Consider the following 26,753-nt stretch of genomic DNA (forward strand, 5'->3'; position numbering starts at 1 on the left):
GCTCCCGAAGGAGAGAGTAGAAAGTGTCACACAGATAGCCACGTGGTGGTTGGCTCTTGTCCAGAACGTCACAGGCTTATCCATCTCTTATTATGACCTGGAAGAGCCTTGTAAAAAGTACTTTATAGAGCTGTCATTGGCATGCAAAAAGTTGTAGGCACTTGACCTGTACGACTTGGTGAGTTTGGAGATAAACATGCCCCGTGAAACTAGCTGGAAGTGTTTTGAAATGTGCTGGGTCGTGGCGTGTGGACAGGCTGCCCCATGCTGCCCAAGCGGGACTGGCGCCCCCAGCGCGCTGGTTCTGAGCGCCTGTGTTCTGGCATCGGGGTTACTGTCACTACTGATATTTTGGTAGAGAAAAATTTGGAATAGGAATCATTTATATTTTGTGAGGTATCCCTGGAGAGTCGGTGCTCTGAAATTGAACAGAGCAATTTGGTAAGAAAGGGTTCTGACCACATCCCTTATTTTTAAAAACCCTGTAGTTATTTCAGTTCTGCATCGTGGTGGGGGAAGGAGCTGCAAAGGCTCAGTCTCCTTTAGCTGTTAGTGTTTCCTCCCTCCGTTCCTGATCGGGTGGGTCCTCTTAGCACAGGGGGCGCTGGAGGTGCACAGGAGGTGAGCGTGGTGGGGAGAGGTGAGGCTGGGGTGGGGTGCCCAGTCCTGTTCCCAGCCTTCTTTGGGAGCCTGACTCTCTCCAGGACTAGATTCCTCCTGCTCTCTCCTTTGTTTTCTTTTGAGGTTGGATCCTTTCTATTTAGGTCTTTTCCTCTTGCCCTAGAATTGTTTATTTTAGTCAGGACCTTCCCCTCTAGGAGTACTTGCCGTAGAAATTAAAACTGAAAGGACGGGGTTCTCGGCACTCAGGTGGTCTCTGTGGGAGGGCATCCTTCACGTTGACAAGTGCAGCTGAGCAGCGCCCACGGTGGCTGCAGCTCCCCGGCGATTCTACCTTGTCTCAGTGCGGGCTCCGCTGGAACATGGTCACGGAGCTGTGCTTGTGGCTCGAGCAGGTGGGGTAGGCTCACCCGGTGTCAGTAGCTGCTTGGGGGTGGGGGACAGACTGAGGTGGGCTCTGGCCCCCACTGACCAGTCCCCGTCTCTCTGCAGTCCATTATATTTGATGAGGTGGACCTGACAGACGCCAGCGTGGCTGAATCCAGCACCAAAAACGTCAACAACAGCTTTACGGTAAGATTCCAACCACACCTTTCTGGATTCTTCACATTCGGCTCTGCTTTTTAATTTCAGCAAATGTGTGTGAGTGGTTTTGACTTTTTCATCCTTTTCTCTCTGGCAGGAAAGAGTCCTAGTAGATTTTCAATTTAATGCCTAAAAAAATACAGTGGTTGGAGAGTAATTGAGAACATGGCACATGTAAGCCCAAGAACAAGGGAGTCCAAGTGAATTTCTGAATTTGTAGCTTACATTTCTCTAATGGTTTTGCACAAGTTTGTTTTTCATGATTATTGTAAAAAAAAATTGGAAGATACAGAAAATTTGTTGCAGCAATTAAAACTAAAGCAATCGTACTTCAGCCACCTCAAAATGAGGACTGTCTTTTTTTTTTTTTACTTTTATGTGCTCCCTTCCCCCATCCAACTCCTAAAAGCTACATAGAACTTTTTGCAGAAGTTTTGAACACATGAAAGTCACACGAGCTCACCGCCCGGCAGCTCCCTTTATTTCTAAGCACCTGTGTCTTCACCCACGCACACCGTGGGGTCGTGGCGGTCGCTCTGACAGAGGCTGTGTGTAGGCACGCGCCCAGCCTCTGCCTGTGGTGTTGTCATGGCTGCACGACGTTCCCTGCACCCCTGCAGCTCTGGCTCCGGAGCCCGCCTATCCAGGCCACGGCTCCAGTAGCTCTGGATCTTTTAAGATAGTTCATTACATTCTTCAGCTTTACCATCTGGAAGGAGAGGATGCTCTCTCTCTTTTCAGTGTTCTTTTGTAGCAGTCAGCGTGTCGTCATCTCCGTGCTTAGGGTCGGCCATCGTGTGTCTGTGATGGTCTCAGGTTTTGCTTTATCTTATTTAATCATGGGTTTTCGGGAATGGGATTTTCCTTCCTCCATTAAACTTCTCCTTATTTTGTTTTGATGTTACTAACTACCCTTGGTTTTGCTTCGTGGTTTATTGAATTAGTCAGACTCTCCTGATTTGTCTTTTTCTTCGTTTTACTTGGAATGTTTTTATTTTTTCCTCCATTAATTTTATTATTTACTTATTGGGCTGTGTAGAGACATTTAAGACCACGTAAATGGATTATTCTTTGATTTGTGCCTTTTAGAGTGTTAGGAATGGGTGTTGAATTTCATTGGAATGTTTTGAGCATTAATTTGGATCATCAGTTTGGTTTTGGTTACTTATGCATTTCCTAATGATGACCTGTCTTTGGTAATGTTGAATTTTGCAGCCTTAGTTTTGATCTAGAATTTCCCCCTCCATGTGTGTTTCCCTTTGGGGTAGAAGGAAACCTTTGTTATGTTTTAATTTACAATTAAACTAACCCCATAAAAGCTGGTCACTTTCCAGATTTTATGTGTTCTGGACCACTTTGTTGATCTTTAAAACTGTTTCTTGACAGTTTGAAAGAATTTAAGTAATTTTTTCTTTTTTTTTTAAATTAATTTATTTATTTATACAAGCACTGGGTACAGTCAGAAGCGCGGGAGGGTGAGAGAATTCACCAGAGCCAGAGCGGGGAGCAGAGCAGGCAGAAGGACCGAAGTATACTGCTGAGGGGAGCAGCGGGTGGCAGGAGAGGTCCGCGCGCCATGTGGGACCCTCCGCCGGTGGCCGGGGAGCAGCCGGGGATCGAACTGGCGCTGCAGAGGCTGCGGGCAGCTTCGCAACCCAGCGCTCAACCGCTGCGCCACCGGGGAGGCCCAGAATTTAAGTTATTTTTCATGAAGACTTTTCAGGGAAAGTAAGGCTTTGGTCTCAGTTGGCTTTTTGCTCATTTAAGCTTTTTTTTCTTTCTTAGTCCATTTTTGTAATTTATTTTCCCACTTACTCCATAAACACTGTCACGTTTAGTAGCAGCCCACCAATTAGACAAGTGCGTGTCTCACCAGGCCTGGTGAGGGCCCTTCCTCTTCCCGTCTGAGTAACATTGCCATGTACATGTATGTGTAGGCCCTCTTGTGCATTTCTGATTTGTTTAGAGTGCAAATTCTAGAACTAGAATTCCACTGGAGCAGAACTTTGAACAGACTTGTAAAATAAGCGAAGTACCGACACCCACGGATGAGCCTTGAAAAATCACCTGCGTGAAAAAAGGCAGACACCAGAGGCCATTCCTCTGAAATGCCTCAACGGGCAGGCCCAGGAGGATGGAAGGTGGATTCCAACTTCCCAGGGAGGTGCAATGACTGCTAAGGTCGGGGGGCCTTTGGCAGGCAGGCGACAGGATGTTGTAGCATTAGATGGGGCTGATGGTCGCAGGAGCCTGTGAATGTGATGAAAACACCAAACTGTGCGCTTTGAAAGTGTCAACTATGTGGAAATTCCATTTCAATAAAAGATGTTATGGGAACAAAAAGCTTTTGTAAAATTGAGGTACCTACGATGTTGTTTATGATTTAGAGGTACAGGGTCTTTCCCTTAAGGTGCTGTTACCACACCCAGCACCAAGACATCCATAGTGCACCCCCATAGTCCACTGTGCTCCCTCCCTACTTGTTCTTTCCCCTTCCCCACCCCATCCCCTCCGGTAGCCTCAGTCCAGCAGTCAGATTTGTCGCGTTTGTCACTGGTTTGCGCTGTCTGACCTTCGTTCTGTTTCTCCATAGTCCACATGGAAGTGACACCATCTGTATTTGTCTGTTGCCTTCTGACTGATTTCGCTTAGTGTAACCCACTCCAGCTCCCTCCACGTTGTTGCGAATGGCATGAGTGTATCTTTTTGGATGCTGAGTAGTAGTCCGATGTGCGTATAAGGCACATTTTTCTTTTTTTTAAACTTTTATTTATTTGTTTATTTATTTTAAAAAATTTATTTATACAAGCACTGGGTACAGTCAGAAGCGTGGGAGGGTGAAAGAATTCACCAGACCCAGAGCGGGGAGCAGAGCAGGCAGAAGGACCGAAGTACACTGCTGAGGGGAGCAGTGGGCGGCAGAAGAGGTCTGCGCGCCATGTGGGACCCTCCTCCGGTGGCCGGGGAGCAGCCGGGGGTCGAACCGGCGCTGCAGAGGCTGCGGGTAGCTTTGCAACCCAGTGCTCAACCGCTGCGCCACTGGGGAGGCCCCTAAGGCACATTTTTCTAACGCACACCCCATCTTTGGCACTATGCTGTTTCCTCAGCTTGGCATTAGATGGAGCTGCAGTGGGTACAGGCGCGCATGTGCCCCTTCAGGTTGGTGCTGCTGTGCTCTTTGGGTGGGCATTCAGGAGTGGAGTTGTTGGTAGGTTCATTTTTAATAGCTTGAGAAACCTCCGTAGGGGCTTGACATGTCTCCCTTCCCACTGGCAGGCACAGGGTTCCTTGGAAGAAGTCGTCTGGAGGTGCACAGGCTGTGTGGGGCTCTGCGCTGATCTGAGAATGAGCCCTGATGTATGCACCCTCCGTATCATCGGCTTTCAGGTGTAGAGCCAGTCCCGTGTGGGGGCCTCTGGATCCCATTCCTGCCAGGTGTCATGGCTGATTCCTGGTCCTTGGGCAGAGGCTCTGCTTCTTTCACATTTACTTGAGATTTTGTCAGTGCTCTAAAACTGCCTTTTCTCTGAGGATGTGAGCAAGGACGAGAGGGGCGGCGGTGGGGTGCAAGAGAGAGACACACACAGAGAGAGAGAGAGAGAGAGAGAGAGAGAGATGAATTCCCCAGAAACATTCCAAAATAACGTGGCTCCTTCCTGAGCAACCTGTGATGGTGTCTGGATTGTGGGGCAAGTGAAGTGGGATGGGGGCGAGAGGCGGTGTTGTGAGCCTGTTGACTGGCACCAGTTTCCCAGTCAGGTAAGTTCAGGGCCCTGGAACTGCAGGTGACACAGATGGTTCCTGAGCTCTGTGGTCTCCCTTATGTGGTCCCTGCCATTTCTGGCCCCTTCAGTGTCCCTGCTGACCCCAGCACCTGTCATTCACCCGCGTGCAGCTCTCCCTGGTCGCCGCGCCCTTCTGGAGGCCGGTGCCGGTGCCTGGGCATGAGTGAGGAGTGAATGAATGCATCTGCCCAGAAGCTGCTGTACTTCCTGGAATACCTCATTTGGTTTTCCAGCCATTGCAGTAGTAATTTCCAAATTCCACAGCTTCCACTAAAATTACATGCCTGGCACAAACAAGCAGTCATTGAAAGCTGCTGTTATCCTGTGTCAGCCAACAGATGGCAACCTTTGTAGCTGGGAAGCAGCGAGTGAATTTGTGCCACAGTCGACAGGACTCCATCCATGTCCACTGCTCCCCAGTGGCCAAGGAACTGGACCATAAAGGGATGGGACCTGAAGGGCGAGGAGCTTCCATGGGAGGTGGGTGGGGGGTGCTCTGGGGAGAGGGGAGGTTTTCAGACAGGCAGGATGGCATGAATGTGACTGGCGTAGCTGGGTTGGGTCTGCTGGCACTGGGCTGAGGGCAGACGCGGGCTCCACAGCCGAGGTGGTGCGGGCGCTGTCAGAGCGGGAGCCGAGCAGATGGTGCTCTCATTCCCGTCTGCGGGTGGGACCCCTGCCCAGGCCACAGCCGTGGCAGGGAGCGGCCCTGCCCGCAGCCCGCCCCCACCCCGCCGCCAAGTAGCGTGTGCGTCTGTTACTCTCCTTCCTGCCCATGTTCTTGTTCAATCCCTATGTTGAGTTTTCAATTGCAGTTATTTTACTTTTCAGTTCTGGAGTTTTCACTTGACTTTTAAGGATGGTTTCCAGTCCCAGGCCAGGCCCTCAGTGGTGTCTGTTATTTATCAGACATGTCGCCGTGCTCAGAAAACTGTCTGACTCTTCTGTCATCTGGCTTTTCTCTCGAGTCTTCTTTCTCTCGGCCGTCTGCCTTAACTTGCCGGCTGACTTTGGCTGACAGGCAGCTTTAGGTCGACGTCTTCCCCTGAGCAGGTCAACTTCTGCTCCTGGCGGCCAGAGGGCACCTCTTCTTGCTTGTAGTCTGTGCAGGAGCAAACTTGAAGGTGGGCCTCACCTTCTCGGGCCACCTGGTCGGCCTGTACTTCCTCCTCTTCTGTGCGGTCCTGCAGGTGTCTCAGCTGCAAGTTTGAGGTGCTTATTCTCTGGGGGCTCTTAGTCCAGACTCTTACCCCGCAGCTGCTGTTTGCCCCCCTCCCCTCCATCCTCCATGGCTTGCTCAGGAATCAGTGTTGCCACTAGTTATGCTAATCTTGTTCTGTGTTTTTGGTTTTTTTTTTTTTTAAAGATTTATTTATTTATACAAGCACTGGGTACAGTCAGAAGCGCGGGAGGGTGAGAGAATTCACCAGAGCCAGAGTGGGGAGCAGAGCAGGCAGAAGGACCGAAGTACACTGCTGAGGGGAGCAGTGGGCGGCAGGAGAGGTCTGCATGCCATGTGGGACCCTCACCCGGTGGCTGGGGATCGAACCGGCACTGCACAGGCTGTGGGCAGCTTCACAGCCCAGTGCTCAACCCCTGCGCCGCCAGGGGAGGCCCTTGTTCTGTGTCTTGTTGCTGTGATACTCCCAAATGTGACATTTGGGGCCCCGCGCTGTGAAATGTGGGTGCTGCCAGGGGCCGTTACCCGACAGAGGGTGTGCTCGCCGTGGGCCTAGCTGGTCTTCCTGGGCCTCACATTCGGTGCTCTCGCTCTTTCCGTGATGTTATTTTCACTCCTTGATGTTCTGTTGACTGATCGCGAGACCTTCCTTCCCTCCTGGACGAGTCTGGCATTTCTAACAGGTCCCGCCGTCCCGGTTTTTGAAGCGCTTTCTTCTGGCCAGTGGCCCTGGGGTGCGGAGTAGCCACCTCTCCCTGCCTCTGCTGTCAGTGCCACCACGCTAGGCCCTTGCTTAGAATTTTGTCCCTGTGCTCATTTCCCTCAGCCTCCATTTGTTTTTTCTTGTTTGGGTCAAGCAACGGGGTTTCACGGGTGCTGGTGCCTGGGGCAGCACCTCCGGCCATGTTCGTGGCTGAGGTCACGCGTGTGGCTTGTTTTCGTGCAGCCTGGGGGGCTCCACTGTATTGCCTCTTCTGGCAGTGGCGCCCGGTTACCTCTCCCTCAGCTCTGCTGCTGGAACTGAGTCCCCGCCCTCCAATCCTGCAGCTGCGTCGTCCCTGCTCTGATTGGGCGCCCCACCAGCGGCCTGTCGTGTCTGGCCATTCAGAACATACTTCTCTGTTTGTATCAACCTAATCAAACCAGTGAAGGGCCAAAGGGCGAGGAAGGACAGGAATGGCAAATGTCTGCCTCTGCTAGGGGCTGTCCAGGTGTTGCCAGTGCTGGGCTTTCTCTCACTAGAGTCTGAGGATTCAGGGAATGTTGCAGAGTGGGGTGCTGGGCCCTGGTGCCCGGGTCGTGTCTCCAGGGTCTCTGCCCGCCCCTGCGCGAAGCCTTGTGGGCCCTTTTCCCTGGGACGCGGCGGTTTCCTCTTAGTCTGGCTGTCTCCCAGAATCTGGTTTGGGTTTTCTACTTTGCAAAGGTCTTTTTCTTTTTTCTGCAATCCTGGCACCTGTGCTTGGTCCTGTTCTTTGGGAACTTTGTCCGGCCATTTATCCATCCAGCTGGTATATGTTGAGCTAAGCCAAGCATCACGGCCAAGCATCACACGCCAGGCCAAGCATCACGCTCCCACTGAAGCTCCAGTGGCACGCAGAAATGGAGCAGGCGCTTCTCCGTCAGGCTCGAGGACTCGCCAGACAGGGTGTCATCACAGCGAGACAGCGCAGGAGGTGCCTGTAACGGGTCTTGGTCACCCGGGGCAGGTTGGAAGTCCCGCCCCGAGAAAGTGGAAAGGGAAGATCGATGTGGCTGTGGGTGCGTTCGTGGGCCTGTTTGGGGCCCTGGGGGTGAGGCAGCGGCCTGGGCACGGGCCTGTGACGGGGCGGCACGACAGAAGCCATGAGAGCGGGGCCTGTGTGACTGGCTGAGCCGGAGGGCGAGAGGCCTCGCACGGACATGCACGGACGCGCTGGAGGGGCTCGGGGCTCTGTCCTCAGCCTGTAGCAGTGTGGTGGGTGGAGGGAAGGGAGGGGAGGCTTCTGGTTTGGAGTGGAGTGGGTGGGGGGAGGGAAGGGGCAGGCGCTACCCTGAGCTCAGCATGGAGCGAAGCCGAGGAAGGTGTCCGGGGTTCGGGCCGAGAGAGGCAGGTGGCTAAACGGCCCGCATAGTCCGTAGGGCCTATGGGCTTGGTTCTTTCTCTTTCAGGTCTGCCGTGTTCTGCAGGTTTAGGCATTCAGGTGTTCTCTAGTGCTAGTCGTTAAAAGGTTTATTTTGCTTTTTCTTACATGTACTGGTGGTTTTCACCCTCTTCCAGCAGAGCTTTCATGTTCTTTTTACTTTGTACCCTAACTTTCTCTTATTTGATAAACTGTGTATTTTAGATGTTTTCTGCTTAGTGCAGTCATGTCCCTGCGGCAGGGTGAGATTTTTCTTTGGGCCTCTCCCTGTCCTCCTGGGTTTCTGAAGGTTCTCGTCTCCTTCCCCTGCCCCCTCCCGATCTTCTTGAGCTGCTTTAGCGATTTCTCCCGCAGGTGTTGTAGGGCATTAGAGGGGAGTGTTTTTGTTGACTTTTTTCTTCCAGGTTGGTGTTTTCTTAATTGTTAGCCTATGTCCTATTTTAGTAAAGATTTGATGGTATTTCATCACATCCTCGAATGTGATTTGGGTTTCAAAATGCAGCTGGGACATAGGCAATTACGGCCTCACCCTGCCCCACCCTCCCTGGGTCCCTGGGTCTCTGGTGCGAGGCCATTGGTTCCACTCCAGTGTGACCACACTGGGGCCGATGCTGCAAGAGCACCAGGGGTTCTTTCCGGTTCTGACCAGTTCTGACCCACTTTGCAGCGAGTTTGTACCCTTGGTTGACTCGATCGCCTAGGGCTTGGGAGGGATCCGGGCTCTGCTCTCCTGGTCTACTGATCTCGTCAGCCTCATCTCTGCTGTGTTGGGGGAGCCCAGGTGCAGAGTGTCCAGAAGCAGCAGGCAGGAGGTCAGATGCTAGGAGGATGGCTGGCACGGCCCATGGTTTGGGCGGAGCAGCATGGTGAGAGGGCAGGCTCAGAAGTGGGAGAACTTTCTGGAAGGCTGTGGGTGAGTTGGGGTTTTCTTGCCAGAGGGGTTGGAAAGCCACAGAAGTTTTTAAAGTTGGGGTGGGGGTTGGGAGTGATTACAGCAGGTTTTTGTTCCGAGTCTGAGCTGCAGTGCGGGGGAAGAGGTGGCAGCGGGGAGTCGAGCAGGTGGCCTTTGCTGTGGCCACGTGGGAGATGTGTGGACGTGTGCAGAGTGGAGAGCAGCTGAGGGCTGTCCAGGCTGTTGCCAGTGCTGGGCTTTCTCTCACTCAACTCTGAGGATTCAGGGAGTGTTGAAGAGTGGGGTGCTGAGCAGCCAGTGCTAGATGCTTCCTCGAAAGCAGCCCACACCCCACAGCACATGTTGTCATGACCACAGTCACGGGTGAGAGCAGGTGACTCCCGCTTCCTGCCTCCTCCAGGAGTGAGTGAGATTCTCCCCCAGAGCCTGGCTGGACCCACGCAGCCATATCAGAGCCTCTGCCCCTTGCGAGGGAGGCAGAATTGAGCTGGATTCAGTTTAGTGAATTTCCTAAGTGAAGTGTAGGATGAAGGAGCTGGTCTCAGGGTGGACACAGGTACTCCTTGTGGGTCGAGGGCAGCAGGCCAAGGGCCCATGCAGACGGTGAGCTTTCTACTGGCCGTGTGCCTCGGAGGACCCAGGAACTGCGGGGACCTCACTCGCCTCGCCTGGACCAGAGAGGACGCGACTTCTGGTGGGAATCTCATGTCCTCAGCCCTTCACCCCAGTCAGCCACCACCTGGGTCGCTCTGGCCCTGACCCTTGATTGAGCCTGGGGGGTAGGGGGCGGAGGGTGTTGTGAGGAGTGGCTGGGTGGGTGCAGGCACCTAGTGACGTGGCCTGCAGATAAAGGCCTGAGCCCAGAGAGCATGTGGAGCCCTCTGGGACCTAAGTAGAAAGTTTTCTTCATTTCATTTCTTAATGAAATGTCGCATGTTTTTCTGCTTACTGATAATCCCTTCTAATTGCCCATAATCCCTGTGGGTTGCTGAGCTCTCCCCAGGCCTAGAGTTGTCTCCACCTCTGCCCCTGGGTCAGGGCCACCACACCTGCCACACTGGGCCTGGCAGAGGAAAGGCAGGTTTTACTGGAATATACCTGGAGTACTAACCGTTGCAAAGAGTCATATCCTGCCCGTTTTTAAAGGTACTGTGATCCTTGAGTGTCTCCTGGCCCTCCCTGCCTCTCACCCTGACACTACCTGCTCCAGCCAAGTCCACTCTTCAGGCTACTCACCAACCCTGGTCTTCGTGGGCCCCTCATCTGGAGGCCTGTCCCCCCCAACCATCTCCAAGGGAGGGGTCCTATGAGATCTTCCTGTTTCCACTGGTCGGAAGGGCATGTTGCCACCTTCTGCTCCCCAGGGCGGTGGCTGCCTTACTTGGCTGTACCCAGGCACCCTTAGGAACTTAAAAAAAACCCTAAGTGTTCCTGGCACCATCTCCACAGATGAGTGAGTCTTCACCACTTTCCCTGACTCCCAGGTGCAGCCACGTCTGGACCACTCGTGTGATATTGTGTCAGCACAGGCTCCTTGGTGACCCGTGCCCTTGCTCGCTCCTGCTGTCCCCAGAGCCCGGCCCTGCACCGGGCCTGCGAGGGAGCGTGAGATGGCAACTAGGTCCTGCTTATTAGCTTTGTGTCCAGAGAGAGTGTTTGGCGAAGCTCTGCTGAGCAGCCTTGGCCCGCGACCTTGGGCTCCATCCTGACTGTGTCAAGTACCTGCACCCGTGACCTTGGGCTTCGTCCTATCTGTGTTGAGTACCTGCGCCCATGACCTTGGGCTTCGTCCTGTGTCGAGTACCTGCGCCTGTGACTTTGGACTCTGGCCTGTCTATGTTGAGTACCTGCGCCAGAGCTCCGGGTGTGGGGCGAGTGGGGCCAGGAGGATGCTGGCAGTAGCTCCGGGGCTGGGGCTCCTTGTGCTGCCCATGTGTCTTGGTGCATCTGGCCACAGGAGCCCTGCGCGTCACCCCAAGGCTGTGGGAGAGTCTAACAGCACACCCGGGTATGGCAGCAGCATTGAAGAAATCAAACAAATCAGCTGGAGAAGATGCATGTTTCAGAAAAACTCACTGTCCCTTCTTTCAGCAACCATCACATCAGGTGGCAGGTTCCCTACTGGGTACCTGAGGGTGGACGGAGGCGGGGTCACGTCTCATAGCCTGGAGCCTTGAAAAGAAGCATTAGGGTCCCCATGATGCTGTGACAGAAGAGCAGTGAGGACGACATTGGGGTCACTTTGGGACGTGGAGTGGCAGGGCCTTGGTGCAGCCCCCCACCTGCTCACTTAGCTCCTAGAGCACTGGGGTCTAAGTGGTGATTGTGAAGGAAATTTAAAGTAGGACGACATGGCCCCACGGAGCACAGCGGCCTCCCTTCACACACTTGCCCCATGCCACATCCCTGCCCGACTTCAGGGCTGGCCACGGCCTGTGGTGACAGCGGCAGGTATTTATTGTGTCCGTGTGTCATCGTGGATCAGTTAGACTGATCTTTTACTCACGGGTGGCATTAGGGGCTCAGGCTGTTTTTGGTTTTTCTCTTGGAGAGACAGAAGTCCCCTGCCCACGGTGTCAGTGGCCACAGCCAACTGTGACCTGAGAGCACTGTGGGTGGCAAGGTGTTGCTCTGAGAGCAGGAGACCAGCCACAGCCACGTCGTTTACCACAGCGCACTGCTGTACTTGTTCTCTGTCGTTATGGTTATTGTTGCTGTCTCTTACTGTGCCTGATTTCGAGATGAACCTTTATCGTATAGCATATGTGTGTGAATATGTGAGAAACAGGACCACATAGAGGTTGGCACCGTGCGTACTGGCATGTTCTGGAACACACCTGGTGAGAAAGGCACGGCTGCACTGCTGGAGCGGGCCCCTGGCTTGCAGGGGGGTGGGGGTGGTTTTTTTTCTGTCTGTGGTTGTAACTCCCTCCCCCCAAGTTATCCGGTGGGTCTATCTCACAGGATCCAGAGTCTCACAAGGCTTATCGTGAAAAAGGTCTTCTCTGCTAGTTGTGACTTAGGGAAAGTCAGGCCGCCTTTCTGAAACTCAGTTTTCTCTTCTCTGAGTGGGGATAATACCAGAATCCACCTCGCAGGCTTGGGCCTGGCCAGGAAAGCACAGTTTCCTGCTTTCATCTCCCACCACTCACCTCTGCTGGCCAGGGAGATGGAGCTCGACGTGCAGCACCAGGCAGTGACCCACTGATGGGAAATGCGGAGGATTTCAGGTGAGGTCAGTCGCAGTGTTAGGAAGTCGCACCTGCAACCAAAGAGTGGGTACCGGGAAGTTAACAGCCTCAAGAGTTTTGAGGTAATAACAGTGAAAATGGGAAAAACAGGAGGGAAACCCAAACGTGGTTAATACTGTAAGTAGGATACCTTTGTTTAATTATCTCACTTTCCGTTACAGTTGGGTGTCCTTCACATTTTATTTTCCCTGATTTTATTAATTGTTGCCCAAAAAATTCTAAATAAAAAAGCAGCTGTGGAATGGATTTTAGTTGTGTTTTTAGTCGGCCTCAGCCTATCTGCCTGGCCTGGGTCTGGTCCAGTGAATGGGCCTGGCCAGCAGGCGTTGGCCTGGGGTGGCGCTGCTCCTTCGCCGCAGAGTCCTGACCTTTGTCCAGCGTCACCATTGGCTTTCCTCCTCTGTTTGCTTGGAGCGCAGCTATTTCCTGGGCAAAACCCCTTGCCGGGCCCTTGGCTCAGACCGAGGAAAGCTGGATGTATAATCTGCACGTTTCCTGGCCGGGGAGGCGCTTCCAACGTCTGTGACTGCAGGCCTGGATCTGGGTTGGGGGGGTCCTTGTGGGCTGGGGTGGTTCCCAGTGTCAGTCTGACAGTGAGAAGCCCCACAGACGGGAGCCCACCTGGATCCTGCTCCAGCCAGGCCTCCAGGGACCCCACCCCTGTCCCAGCGGTGCCAGGTGTCCCCCTCCCGGCGGCGGCACAAGGACACCCCTTGGTGGTGGGGCCAGTATCAGGCACACAGTAGGTGTTCAGGGGCTATAGGCTCTGGTGCCCACTCATGCCTGGGAGCACAGAGTGGGGCTGGGGGGCAGCCATGCAAGGAAGTGAAGCCCGTGAGCCCAGCCTTCATGGCCGCCCTGTGCCTTGGGGAGCAGGCAAAGGCGGGCGTTGAGCCAAGCGGGTGGCTGTGTTTGCCAAGTGCGGGGTGTCGCTGAAGCCAGTACCTGCCTCCGTGACACACGGTGCCCACAGAGCCAGGCTGCGGCTGCTGCAAGCCTCGGGATCGGGATTTGAAGTCCTTCTGGTGGGCTCTGGCGCCCGGAGAGGGCCTGGCGAGCGGGAGGCGGCGGGGTGCCTGTCGTGGGCACTCGCGGGGTTGCGTCGGGCCATGTCAGTGCCGGGCGGGTCGCATGTGGGAATCCTGGGTGAGGGGGTGTGTGAGCACTTGTGCACTTGTCGCTGTAGTGAACAGGCATAAAGCATGCGTCTCATTGCGTCCACAGATGACAGGCGCGGACAGGAGGTGTTGGAGACGGTGGTAGGACTGTGGGCCTCTGTAGGGGGGCAGCGCTTAGAGGACGGCGGTGGGCGAGGTCTGTGGGCCTGGCTGGACTTTGTCTCAGGGCAGTTCGTACCTGCCAGGCCTCTCTATGCTCTTTGGTGCCGGGGTGTGATGGAGCCGAGGCCTGTCGCTTTATCCGAAAGTCAGGAGGGCGGTGTCATTCTGCAGGGTGGTGTGGGAAATTCTACTTCCCACCCGGAGTAACCTGGTATTTCCAAGTGGTAGGATCCTTTTATTCCCTTGAAACAATTTTTCAAGTTGAGAGAACCCCCTGCTCTGCCATGGGAAGACTGCTTTTGTTGATGTGATAACTCCCCTCCTGCAGCTGAAGAAATGAAATGAAACATCCCCCCCTTTTTTTCTGAGGGGAATAGGTTGTGGGAGCAGGTTGGGGGCATGCCTGGCGTTCAGCCGAACCCCGGGAGTGGGTGTGTGCCGTGCCCAGCAGCGGTGGGGTGGCCTGGCCACCTGGTGCCACCTTCTGTGTCGCGTGGTGGCTCACTGGTGGAGTGGATGGTTAGATGTTTGGGGAGGATGAGAAGCGGGGAGCCCTGCGTGCCGGTGCAGGACTGAGGGCGCCCTGACCGTGGAGGCAGGCCTACGGCGTGGGTCCTGATCTGCACGAGCTCCCTTCTCCCAAAGGCCCGGCCCAGGCGTCGCTGTCCTGCAGGCAGCTGCCAGCTCCCAGTGTTTTCTGAGGAGCAAACGCCATGCTTTGTGCAGGAAGTTTCTAATCTTGCCCAGGAGTGTTTGCTGTTCCCATAGCCTGTGTGCTGGGTGCCCTGCTCTGGGGGGTTAACCCGGTTAGTGATCTCAGCCCCACGCTCTGTCTCTGCTGGCAGGGGTCTTGTTGCCTTTTTGAGTTCCATTTCCTGAGGACAAAGGGTGTCAGTTTGCATGTGTTTTATTGCCCATTCGTTTGCTGCCTTGTGGGAGGGGTGTGGAGCGCCTTGCTGGTCTGGTTCCTCTCTGGCTACGTGTGCTCTTCCTTGAGGTTCGCCTTTTTCAAAGCACAGCCTTTCTCTTTGGCATGGAGTTTTTTATTTAGACTTTGACTTGAACGGTTTCTTCTATATGGGCCATGCTTATTGCGTGCCATCTAAGAAACCCTTTCTCTACCTCACTGCAGAGATTTTCTTCTAGAAGTTTTGTGCTTCTAGGCTTCCTGGTGATGATTGTGGCCGATGGGCAGTCAACTTTGCATGTGGGGCGAGCTGGGATTGATGTCACTTTTCCCATGTGGGGGTTTTCTTGTTCCGGCAGCATTTGTTGATGAGATTTCCCTCCCCGCTGCACGGGCCTGGCATGGTGATCACCCCCACTGGCCGCGGGCTGATTCCAGAGGTGGGGTCTGCCCCTTGGGCTGTGAGTCGCTCCCTGTCACTTTACAGTAAGTGTTGAAATCACGCAGGAATAAGGGCTAACTTCTTGTTTTTCTGTCTTAGTATCGGTCTGCAGTCTATGTCCTTTACATTTCATGTAAGATTTAAAATTAATGACAGTTTCCATAAAAATGATAGAAATTATAAATTGTAGAAGCTAGATGTCAATTCCTATGAAAAAGTCCTGCTGGAGTCTTGGCTGAGGTTGCACTGAGTCTGAATGCGCGTGGGGAGATCTGACTGTTTATTTAGGTCCTCTGATTTCTCAGCTGTATTTTGTAGCCTTCAGTGTAGGCATCTTTATTATCATTTGTTAGATTCATTCTGTTATAGAGCAACCCCGATATTAAACGGGTTCCTGGCTGTGGGTCCTCACCCGCGCGCTTTAAAGGGACTTATGAATACTCTACTACAGACACACACAAAAGGGTTAATAAAAGGTTTATTTACAAGAGGAAAGGAAATAAGGAAAATGTACAACTCAGGGGAAAAATAGGGAAATAAAGTCTTTAATGCGTCCTACCCGATCCGACGACCTGGAAACCCAAAGTCACTCCCAGAGCTGGCCGGAGGCTCCGCGCTGGCCGAGCGCCCCAAAATGGAGAGAGCCCCAAAGCCCACGTGTCTGCCTTTTGTATCCACCTGGCTGCTTAACCCCACCCTCAGGTCCCAGCCACCTTCCCTTTGGTGGTGATGGGATTTGGAGTTCCCAGTGTCTTTGGCTTTGACCTGGGGTGGGGGTGGAGTCCACAAAGCCTGTATGGAATTAGCTTTGGGACCGCCTTTTCCCCCTAACAATTCCTGTACTGTTTGCTTTTTGTTCCTATTAAATATTTTTCAGTTGTAGGTTGTGAATATACAGGAATACGGTGGGTTTTGTGACTTTGGAAAAATAACTTACTAGATTCCCCAGACACCCCCATTCCTGTCATCCGCAGATAGGGGCAGCTTCCCGCCGCGCCCAGAGGCCTCCTCTTCTTCTGCCTTCCTGCAGAAGCCAGGACCTCCGGAGTAAAGCTGGAGAGAGGTGGCGGGCCCAGGAGTCCTTTCTCCTCGTCGTGCCCGGAGACAAGTCGGCCTTTCTCTGTTAAGGACGGTGTTCGTTTAGACTTCTGTAGGTTACTCTTTGCCAATTTGAGAATTCTCCTTTTTGCTGAGAATTTTTATTATGAGAAAATGTTGAATTTTGTTAAATGCTTTTCTGTACCTGTTCCAGGGATCATTCCCCTCCCCCCCTTTATTTTATTGAAAGGATAAATTGGTTGATTTTTCAAATGTCCAGTTTAACGTTGTGTTCCTCCCTTCCTCCTGAGGTAGTGCCGATTATTGGGTTATAATGTATTGTTATTTCATTAAGAATTTTTGCCTCTCTATCCATGAAAGATACTGTTCTGTAATTTTCTTTCTTCCCACTCTGTCGGGCTTCCGCGCTAAGGTCAAGCTGGCTTTATAAACCTCCTGGCATCTACAGTGAGGGGTGACATTGCTTGTCCCTCGTTGGTTTTTTGTTTGTTTGTTTTTTTAAGATTTATTTATTTTTATATGAGAACCGGGGTACACGCCAGATGTGCGGGAGGGTGAGAGGATTCACTGGAGACAGAGTGGAGAACAGAACAGGCAGATTGACTGAAATCCACTGCTGAGGGGAGCAGCGGGGAGACAGGAGAGGTCTGCTGAGCCATGTGGGATTCTTCCCGGCTGGCCGGCATGGAACCTGCTCTGCAGAGGCTGTGGACAGCTTCACAGTGCGGCGCTCAACCGCCTGCGTCACCAGGAGGCCCTGTCCCTGTTTTTTGATAAAGTTTGGATTATGTCTTAAATTTTTACTTGAATTTTCCAATGAAACTGCTTGGGTGTGGGATTTTGATACTACCTTTGGAAATTTGGATGGTAAATTACAATTTTAATGGGCATAGGCTGTTCACGTTTTTTGTTTCTTATGTCTGCATCTCCGAGGGGGTCATTTCTTTCTTTTTTTTTTTTTAAAGTATTTATTTATACAAGCACTGGGTAAAGTCAGAAGCACAGGAGGGTGAGAGAATTCACCAGAGCCAGAGCAGGGAGCAGAACAGGTAGACTGACAAAACACGCTACTGAGGGGAGCAGTGGGCGGCAGGAGAGGTCTGCGTGCCATGTGGGATCTTCTCCGGTGGCCGGGGATCGAACTGGCGCTGCAGAGGCTGCGGGCGGCTTCGCAGTCCAGCGCTCAACCGCTGCGCCACCAGGGGAAGCCCCTGACGGGTCATTTCTGTTGGAGGAGAGGGTGACCTTCAGGAGGGCAGGGGCACCCTGGGGCTCTCCCCTTCCTCTGCAGCCCAGCGCTGCAGACCCCCGTGGTCACTGGATCCTTGCTGCTGGCCCTCCCTTGGCATCTCCGGGAGCCTCTGTCCTTTGTCCACTGCGCTGTGGGGTGCTTGGTGGTGACCAAGGGAGGTGGCTCCTGGCCTCAGCCGGTCCCCTGATGTGCTCTCCCCACCCCCATGGCTTTTCCTGCCCCCGACTCTGTGTCCACAGCCCTATGGGCAGACCCGCTGTCTGGGCTGGCGAAGGAGAAAATATTTTCAATGTTTTCTGTTTTGTTTTTTGAAATGTTAGATCCTGTGGTTGGAATGATCTCTTCTCATTTTTGAAATTGCTTGAAATCCCAGAGGAGCCCAGGAAGCTTGGCCAGCGCAAAGGGGCCTCCCCCCTCAGTCTGCAGAGGTCATCCCGGAAGGCACCTGGGTGCCGGTGCCGCTTCTGCACCTCTGGGCTGGGCCTGGCTCACAGCCCCGGAGCAGCCCAGCCGCTGCCTCTGAGCGACACTCCTGCCACCAATCCCTCCTTCAGGCCCCAGCACCTAGAAGGAGTCTTGTGTCCCCCCTTGTGGCCCAGTGGCGGGGTCCCTGTACCCCCTGTGCAGAGTCAGGCACGTAGATGGCGATGTGCTCATGTCCCGCCGCCTTCCTGGCTCTAGAGTTGGGCGTGCAACGCCGGCACCCCCGACTGTCAGCATGGTGGGGTCACCCCGTACTGCGTGAGGTCAAAGAAGGCTCTATTCCTATGCACGGTGTGCCCCTGTGTGATGAGGTGCTGTTTCTGTGGAGAGAAGACCCAGCCGGCCATGGCTTAAACAGGGCAGAGGCTCGAGCCCAGCGCCCCGTGCAGCCACCCTGGGCCCCGGATGTCCTGGCCTCGGGCCGGTGAGGAGGCTCTGGTGGTGCTGGCTGTGTGGGCAGCTGGTGGCTTTGTCCCAGGTGTTGATTTTGTGGAAAACAAAGGGCACAGATCATTTTGAGACGCCTTTACTGCAGACAATTGGTAAAACAGAAAATGAGAAGGAAAAGGACAAAACCCCTCGATCTTACCACCGGGTAGCAGCTTCCAGTGTTCCAGGGTGTGTCTCTGCCAGCGAAGTCTGTTTTTATTTTTTACACACAGTGTGACGTAAATATGCCCTTTTGTAAATTCCTGCTTTCCCCCTTGTCTGCTGCCTGGGAGCTGGCCCAGGCTTGGCTTTCCACGGGATGCATCGGGCTTGCAGGCAACCCTGACGTCAGCGCGTCCATGAAGGTAGAGGGACGGACGGGCCCCGGGACGCCACAGGTGTGAGTGTCCTGTGCGGCCACCCTGCCTGGCCTTTGTGAAGCAGCACAGGCTGCTTCCGAGTGCTCCCCCCTCCCCCTGCTCTTGCTGTAACTGTGGTGTTACGGTAGCTGCACTTGGATGTTTGCAGACTTGCCATCAAATAATCCCATACAAAAGCGGCCAGATGAGACACAGCTAACGGTGGCCACAGCCAAGACAGCAGGTGTTCCACTTCGTCCATCCCACAGCCCTGGGGAGCCCCGTGCGGGGGCTTCCTTATCACGGAGGGGATGAGCAACGGTACGGTGTGGAGTGAGTCGTTCCTCTGTGCGCAGCCACAGTCCTCTCTGCTGCGCTCTGTGTTTCTCAAGCAGAAGTGCACTGACGTGCCGCAAGGGGGAGGGCTCCCCGCCTCAGCTGCAGGACCCCCACCCAGGAAGCCTTTTCACTCCCTTAAAAGGCAGAGCTCTGAGTTCATGGCACTGCCGCTGCCTGTTTTCTCTCAGGGCGGTGTTTGTTCACTCTTGGTTATGAAGTTGCATCCGCTCTGCGGTGGCCCAGCTCATCCTTTCCTGTGAGATTTGTTATTTTTATTGTACTTGACACAGAAGGTGGGGGTTGCTGCCACTCACACGCTGCATTCTATCTAATAAAAACACTTCTGCTATTTTTACAAAAAGTGGTGTCATCTACACGGATCGATTTGTAACCTGGTCAGAATGCGTGGGCGGTGCCCATGGACGGGCTACGTGGATGCCACCTCTTGGCCTTGGAGGGGGCGTTGTGTCTGGAGTCCTGTTGGCAGCGGCTAAGTCTTGTGTTTGCATTTTGCGTCTGGTTTATTGGCACTGTCTGCTGCTGGGACATGCCCTCCGGGGACCCTGAGGTGCCCTTTGTAGGTAAGGGTTGCCCTTCCTTCAGGCCTTGCTTGCCTCGGTGACTTCCGCTCGGGGCTTATCTCTAAGGTTTCCACCCTTGACACATCCCAGGGCTTAAGGAACTGAACACACGGAGTAACACAAGAGTGCCATGTTTCTGTTTCAGCATAGCTTTTACGTCATTTTACTAAAGTTTCCTAAAAAAAAATAAATCTACCTTCCGACCAGTTTCCTGTGATTTTAGCTTCTGGCTAAGTTGACTTTGCTCCCTGCCTGGGCAGCCTGCCCTCCAGTGCTGGTGTCCTCGGGCGGGTGGGAGGTGGGGGCTGAGTGTGTTTCACTCTGACTGTGCTCTGGGTCCCCAGTCAGGTGGAATAGAGGTGATGGCAGGGGCGCTCGTCTGCCCCAAAGCTGTCCTGGGACTGGAGGAAAGGTCCCCTCAGCAGTCCCTGCCTGGCTTCCTCCCCAGCTGGGCAGCTTGCGGGAGCCAGCCGGCGCCTGGAGGCCTGGCCCGGTCTCCTGGGGCGGCGTGCCTCTGCCTGGTGGTGTCTATTTTTGTCTTTCGTCTTTGCTCTGAGAGGAAGTCTGTTGTCTACGCACATCCCAGCTGCTGTGAATGGCCTGCGTCTCGGGGGGCTTCCAGGTAGGGGCTGGTGGACAGCAGTTCCAGTTCTGGGGCAGAGGGAGCTTCAGGATGTGAGTAATAGGAAGTGACAGAAATGGCCGAGTGTGCCAGATCCTGGTTCGAGGCCACCTTTCCAGCCCCCACACGCCCCCGCCCCAGGCTGGAGCTATATTTAGCAGAGGACTTCCAGGTCCTCGTCCTGCCCCCGACCGACCGGCCCTTTGCTTCTCTTTTGGTTAGTGACCGAGTGACGTGGGCTGGCTTGCGGCTCTGGGTCTCTGGTCCGCCTCCGCGATACCAGGTCCTTCCTTGCACGCCGAGTTCAGACTCGGTTTCTGCTGGGCCACTTCCATTCTTATCCGTTTTCAGCAACTGGAAATGTGCTGAAGGGGAGGGAGCGGCAGGTGAGCGGTCCTGGAGCTGGGGGGCAGTACGGCCGAGGGAAGCTGTTGGGGAGAGAAGTCAGGTGTGGGGATTCAGAGTGGAGTGGGTGGAAGGAATTGTAGATTATCCTAGACTCGAGGAGTGTGGGTTTTGGTCTTGTGTTTCCTAGAAGGGGAGGGCTGGGATTTTTAAATCTAAGGCTTGGTGGTGTGACCCAGATGTGGAAACAGTCATTGGTCCACACTTGGCCAGACTGGAGGCTTGCAGGTTGGAGAAACTTCCCTCCGATGAGTTCCCCACGAGCAGGCCTTGCTGCCCACTCGGTAGGCCTAGAAGCGGAGGTCTCGAGAGACAGGTCACTGCTCCCGGGCTCCCTGGGCCAGCCTGCTGCGGGCCCGGGCTGCCCCGCCCCTCTCCGCACCGTCACCCAGGCCCAGTCGGTTCCAGCGTCCTGTGAGCAGCAAACACATGTCCTTTGAGAGCCTCCAAAAGGAAGTCGGTTTGTGTTCACTTCCAGTGACGTCTCCCCTGAGGGTTTGTGCAGGGGGTGTTGGTCTCCAGCAACCCCAGATTTCAAGACCTGGTTGTGTGATGAAGCCTGGGGGGGGGGTGGCATGTAGGGCGATGGTCAGGCTCCCCAAGATGCCAGGTGCCCCTGCAGATTGTGTTCCAATCTTGCCATTACCTGACCATTCCCTTCTGTGTGCTGTGAGCACAAGGCAGGTCTCAGTGTGTGGGAACTGGAAGGGTGTGTGTGTGTGTGTGTTTTTGCTGGACACAGTGCAGCCCCGTCCTCCCGTCCTCTCCTGTCCTCGCCCCCACTCTGAGTTGGGCTTTCTCATCCGTGTGAGTCTCCAGCTCTTCTTGTGGGCGTGCAGACGTGGCCACTCCTGGGGCTGCCAAGCGGAGCTGTGCTGTTGCTCACAGTCCCCGGGTGACACTGACCGCGACACGGCCGCATGTCTTCTGGTTGCTGAAGTCAAGTGCCAGGCCGCGTCGCCCTGACTGTGCCTCCAGCGGCGGTGCCCCAGGTCCAGCACCACGACGGCTCGACCTCCTCCCATGCCTTTCCTCCTGGCGCTGTGGCTGCTTAGTGTCCCCCCGCACCCCCTGCCCCTCACGGTCTTGAAATGTGACAGCAGTGGACGCCTTTGGACGCTGTATCAGAGGACGTCCATCTCTGGTTGCTGCCGGCAGAGATGGGTCTCTGCGGACCGGGGGGTCCCTCCTTGTCCTGCATCTCAGCCTTTCCACCTTCTGTTTTATCAAGGACCCAGCCCGAGTGGGTGGCCTTCCCTGTACGGTTTCCGTGGCGAGGTGCACGCTGGTGGTGGACCGGAAAGGAAGCTAGTTCTCCATTTTGAATGCGTGGCGTCACGGCACACTCATCCTGTGGCTTTCCCCTCAGCGTGCGTTGCGGAGGTGAAGCCGCACGTACACTGCCGTGACCCCCGACTCGTGGAATTAATCAGAATTTCTGGACGGCGGGGCACAAGACTCAGAACTTGCCGCCAGAGCGTGAGTTGAGGGTCCCTGCGCTCGGGGTTGGTTTCTGTGTGGAGCGCCCGTGTGACTCGGCCCCCGACCTCCCCTGTGGGGACCGCACCACGCCAGCCTCCTGCACTGGCTTCTGGGCTCCGTGCGCCCTGGAGTGTGTTTCTAAGTGCAGAGCTGCAGGCGAGGGTGTTTTCTGCTTGAGGAGGTGTCAGGATGCCCCAGAGCGTGGTTGCCAGCACTGGTGACTCACGAGCAGATGGGAAGGCGAACACCGGCACCTCATGGGTGACACAGGACACGGCCAGATTTTGATCAGCGTGTCCAAAATCAAACCTTTCACCCCATCCCCCAGCCGAGAAGCCTGTTGGTCCCACCCCCACCCAGCTGGCAGCTGCACCTCCTGGTCCTGGCTCTTTCGGCCACATTAGCACACCCTCCCGTTCAGTGGGACTGCTGAGCACCCTCTCCCAGGGGCCTCCCCTGTCCCTTCTCCCTCCCCCCCCCCCCCCCCCGTGGAGACAGCGGCCACGCAGCGCGGGGCCAGTGGACTGGCCGAGTGGGAACGCCACAGGGCATTGGTGGCACCTCCATCACACCACACCCCACCCCCCACACCCCATCCCACCACACCCCCCCACCCCCCACCCCACCCCACCCCACCACACCCCACCACACCCATTTCTATTCGGTGGTGGGAACAATCAATACCTAGTTTCTTAGCAGCTTTGATGTTTATGACGTGGTGGTCTGCTGTTGTCACCCTGGCGTTAGAGCTCCTGCTGCTGCTCCTCTGCTAGTCGCATGTGTCTGCCTTAAACATATCTGCGCCCCCCTTTGTAACGACCATTTTGTTCTGTTTCTATGAACTCGACTTTCTCAGACTCCACGCATGAGATCTGACAGTGTTTGTCCTGTCTGACTCCCTCTGTTAGCAGCTTAGCGTGTGCCCCAGGGGCCGTCTGTGCTGGTGAGGGGCGGGGGTCCCCTCCTCAGCTGGGTCATGTTCTGTTGCCTGGATGTCCACATCTCCCTCTGTGACCGACTGGGTGGTTGTGGGTGGTGCAGTGAATATGGGGGGGCAGCTGTCCCTTAGGGATCCTACATTTGTTTCTTTCAGAAAGATACCCAAACGAAGACTTGTCGGATCATACGTTAGTTCTGTTGCAAATTCTCCCAAGTCCCTCCCCACCATTTTCCATCGTGGCTGCACCAGCCTCACCCCCACCAGCGGTGCACAGGGTCCCCTTCCCTGTCCTCGCCAGAACTCCCTCCCACCCCCCAACAGTGCTCCCAGGAGCGAGGTTGGCGCGGGGTGAGCGTTTCCCTGATGGTGAGTGGCACTGAGCACCTTTTCAAAACGTACCTGTTGGCACCTGTGTGTCTGCTTCTCCGCCCGTTTCGTGCTGGGACTGCTTTCTCGTTGAGCTGGAGGAGGTCCTTACATGATTTGAATTTTAAGCCCTTGCCAGATGCATGATTTGCCCCGTTTCTCCCATTCTGTGGGTTCCCATTCCCTCTTGCTATGCAGCAAGGAGCTTTATAGTTCAGTGTCATCCCAGCTGTTGGTTTTTGCTTTTGTTGCTTGAGCTTTTGATGTCATCTAAAAATCATGGCCTCGTCGATCTCAGTTTTCAGTAATGCAGCTGGAATGATGCTTCTGCAAATTGAAGTAAACCTTGTGTAGGTTCCAGGTGGCACATCCTTGGAAGTCCACATCTGTACATAGCCCCTTACATTGGTCACCAGAAGTCCAGCTTCCACGCCTCACCACCAGATTTTTACATCGATGTCAGGTGTCGGCCTTTCTCTCAAAGCTCCGCCCCCCTTCACTTGGAGCAAAAGCCAAGGTTCTCCTGGATCCCTGCTGGTACCCGTGGCTCGTGCGTCTCCCAGTTCATCCCGCTGTCTGTCTCCCCATTCCGTCCCGTCTTCCTCGCATCCCCCAGGCTTCCCCAAGGAGGCTGGCTTTGCCTGGCCGCGGTTTCTGCGGAGCACTTACCGCCAGCCGCTCTCCTCTCTGCGGCCCCAGGCCTGCCCTTGTTGCGGTGTTAGTTTCCTGCACCCACCCGGACCTGAGCTCCATGGGATCTGGTCTTGAAAGGCTGCCTGAACTTAGACAAGAAAGGAAGGACTTACGGCCCGAGGATGAGGGTTGGGCTTGGCTTGGAGGTCGAGCAAGGCTCCGTAGCGCAGATAGGGTGGTGGGGCAGCAGGCGGGACGACAGGTTTCTGTGTGTGTGACCCCACCGGGTCTGTCGTGGGACAGTGGGATCTGTGGGTCCGCGGGGGGCAGGGGGCCAGCTTGTCTTCCCAGTGTTTCTTGTGACCCCAGAGTGCACCTGCTGCGGGGGGGAGGGTGTCCCAGGCCAGACTACCCACGAAGCACAGGGCTGCTGGCGGGCAGGTCTGTGGTCCCCGTGGGCAGGAGACGTGGCGTCACGATTTCTCAAGCACCATTGTGTATAGGAAGACCCCTGCCCTGCCTTTGCAGCGCCACCTGGTGCAGGCCCCACTGGCAGGTGGGGACGTGAGCCCTGTGGGCTCAGGTGTGTGCTGGGGCCTGTGGGCAGGGGCTGCTGTTCCCAGGGCATGGCCGCCATGGGGTGTCCCCAGTGCTGTGTTCCTGGTGAGCCAGGCGTGTCCTCAGTCTGCCCACCTACAGATAAAGGACTGCAGCGAGATAAGATTAGTCTTTGAACTTGGGCTGTGGACCACCTCCGCCCTTGTCCTTGAGAAATACATTCTGGACTTCTGAGTTTCCCATTTACACGCACGCACGTTAGAAAATGTTGTTGATTGTGGTTGTTAAACCTTTCATTTTGAGACACTGTGGACTCGCACAGAACTGAAACAGCGCAGGGTGCCTCTGGGTCCTTTCTCGCTTCCCAGGGCGAGCGTCTTGCAATGCTGTGGTGCAGCTTCACTCCCAGGATGTTGGTGGCCGTCGAGATCCAGCATATTTTGTCTCCGTAAGAACCTTTTTATCCCCTCCCACCTCCTTCACCTCCGACTACCCCTAATCTGTCCCTGGATCCTGTGATTTTGTCATCTCGAGACTGAGCCGAAAGCGGCATGCGGTGTGTGTCCCTGGGGCCCGTCTGCGCAGTGTGGCTCCAGGGGGTTCCTGCAGGTTGGTGCCCCCCTGGGGTGCGCCGGGTATGATCAGTGACCACGGGAGGAGGCAGGCGTCTCCAGTGTGGGGTGAGTAAGAGTGAAGTGGCTGTGCACTTCCCCGGCTGGGTTTTGTTTGCTCACAATTCCCCATTTCTGGGGAGTGGCCAGGAGTGTAACTGCTGGCTGTAGGGGAGCTGTTTTTAAGAAGTTGCTGAACTTTCACAGCCCCACCAGCAGTGTGAGCCAGCTTCTCACTTCCCCACCAGGATTTGGTGGTGTCGTTTTTTTCCATTTTCACCTTCTGGCAGGTGGTATGGCTTTGTGATTTTAATCTGCGTTTATTTAATGGCTGAGGGGTTAAGCCCTTCCTCGTGTTGTCTCCTGTAGGTTCTCTGACACTGGGGGAGTGCCCAGTGGGTGGACGTTTCTACGTGGCCTTCACCCTGGGGGGAGGCTGCAGGAGTGCCCTGATACCGCTGGGCCAGGTGGACAGAGGCCATGGCCTTTTCCATTGCGCTGGACAGAGTGGAGCAGTGTTAGCCGCTCCTCTGCTCTGACTTGTGTCTGTTACTCTGCCCCATTCCCTGTGTCCTGGCTGCAGAGAGCGGCTTTGTGTGATTTTTGTTTCCCTGGCACGGGTGTTTCTGGCAGCCGACTTTCAGCCCCAAGTCTAGGATCAGGATCTGTGAGGCAGATGGAGACAGGAGACCCAGCCTGGGTCTTTCCCGGGCCCTGTGGTCCCAGACCTGTCTGTCTTCTTGTCCCTGCCTGCCTGTCTCCTGTTTGTTTCTGTCGCGTGTGCAGGGAGTTCTTGCACAGAGCCAGTACAGCGGGGGGAAGCATATCTCCCCGGCTTCCTGGACACGCCTCCTGCTGGCTTCTCGTGTCTTTCTTTGCGGCAGGAACTCTGAAGGGCCAGAGCAGCCTGCGTCCCTGCGGACTGGCCCCCTCCCCCGCACGCTGGGCCAGGCCTCAGCCCACCATGGCGCAGGCTGCATGTTTATGGCTGTGAAGGACAGGCCAGGGGTTCCAGTATGACGGCATCTGCAGGATCTTGGTCTTTCTGTCACCTGAGGTCTCATTTGCAAATGAGAGGCAAGGCCAGTCCACGACGAGAAACGCAGGACGTCTGCCCGGTCGCTCCCCTCCAGATCCGATTTACCCACCTCCATGTTGCACTTTTGGGAAACCTGGTCAGAGTTGGGGGGCGGCCAGATGACTCATTGTGATGTCCTCGCCGTCCTCGGAGCCGGGATCCCTGCTGAAGCCAAGGCGGGGTGCGAGCCCCTGCTGCTCAGAGCCGGTGGGGGGCGCCTGCTGAGGGCCGGCTCCTGCCCCCCTTTGCCCACTGCTCCTGGCATCGCCCACGGAGTGGGCTCGTGGGGGCCCAGGGGAAAGCCATCTCGGGAGAGGTCGGGAGCTCCCTGCTTCAGCTGCTGTGGGGCCTTGAGTCCAGCCGGCTTCAGTTTCCTCTCCTGACACCCACTTGATTAGACTCCAGAAAGGATGGGCTGAGCAAATGCCCGGGAATGCCCAGCGGATTCCTCGAGACCCAGAGTCGGCAGGCC

At 55.1% G+C, this 26,753-nt stretch overlaps 1 protein-coding gene and 1 long non-coding RNA gene across 6 annotated transcripts in view; one reads left to right on the forward strand and one right to left on the reverse strand.

The window, feature by feature from the left end:
• The window catches only part of DGKD (diacylglycerol kinase delta), an 83,476-nt gene that overhangs the window by 23,768 nt on the left and 32,955 nt on the right, over nt 1-26,753 (forward strand). For 3 of the 5 annotated variants that reach the window (XM_054700171.1, XM_054700173.1, XM_054700172.1), the window contains exon 3: nt 1,114-1,194. In XM_054700171.1, coding sequence (XP_054556146.1) covers nt 1,114-1,194 — 81 coding nt within the window. Of the gene's footprint in view, nt 1-1,113; nt 1,195-21,701; nt 22,093-24,956; nt 25,041-26,753 lie in introns of those variants that run through there. The other 2 variants (XM_037524248.2, XM_037524249.2) reach the window with 2 other exon arrangements.
• On the reverse strand, nt 11,255-25,264 carry LOC129146667 (uncharacterized). The gene is made up of 3 exons (XR_008553686.1): nt 23,435-25,264; nt 12,357-12,466; nt 11,255-11,376 (listed from the first exon to the last, which is right to left on the reverse strand). It is a non-coding gene; the product is annotated as an uncharacterized LOC129146667 (long non-coding RNA).

Source organism: Talpa occidentalis, unplaced genomic scaffold (genome assembly GCF_014898055.3).
Source record: "Talpa occidentalis isolate TD23 unplaced genomic scaffold, MPIMG_talOcc4v2.1 talOcc4.3, whole genome shotgun sequence".
NCBI classification, from domain to species: domain Eukaryota; kingdom Metazoa; phylum Chordata; class Mammalia; order Eulipotyphla; family Talpidae; genus Talpa; species Talpa occidentalis.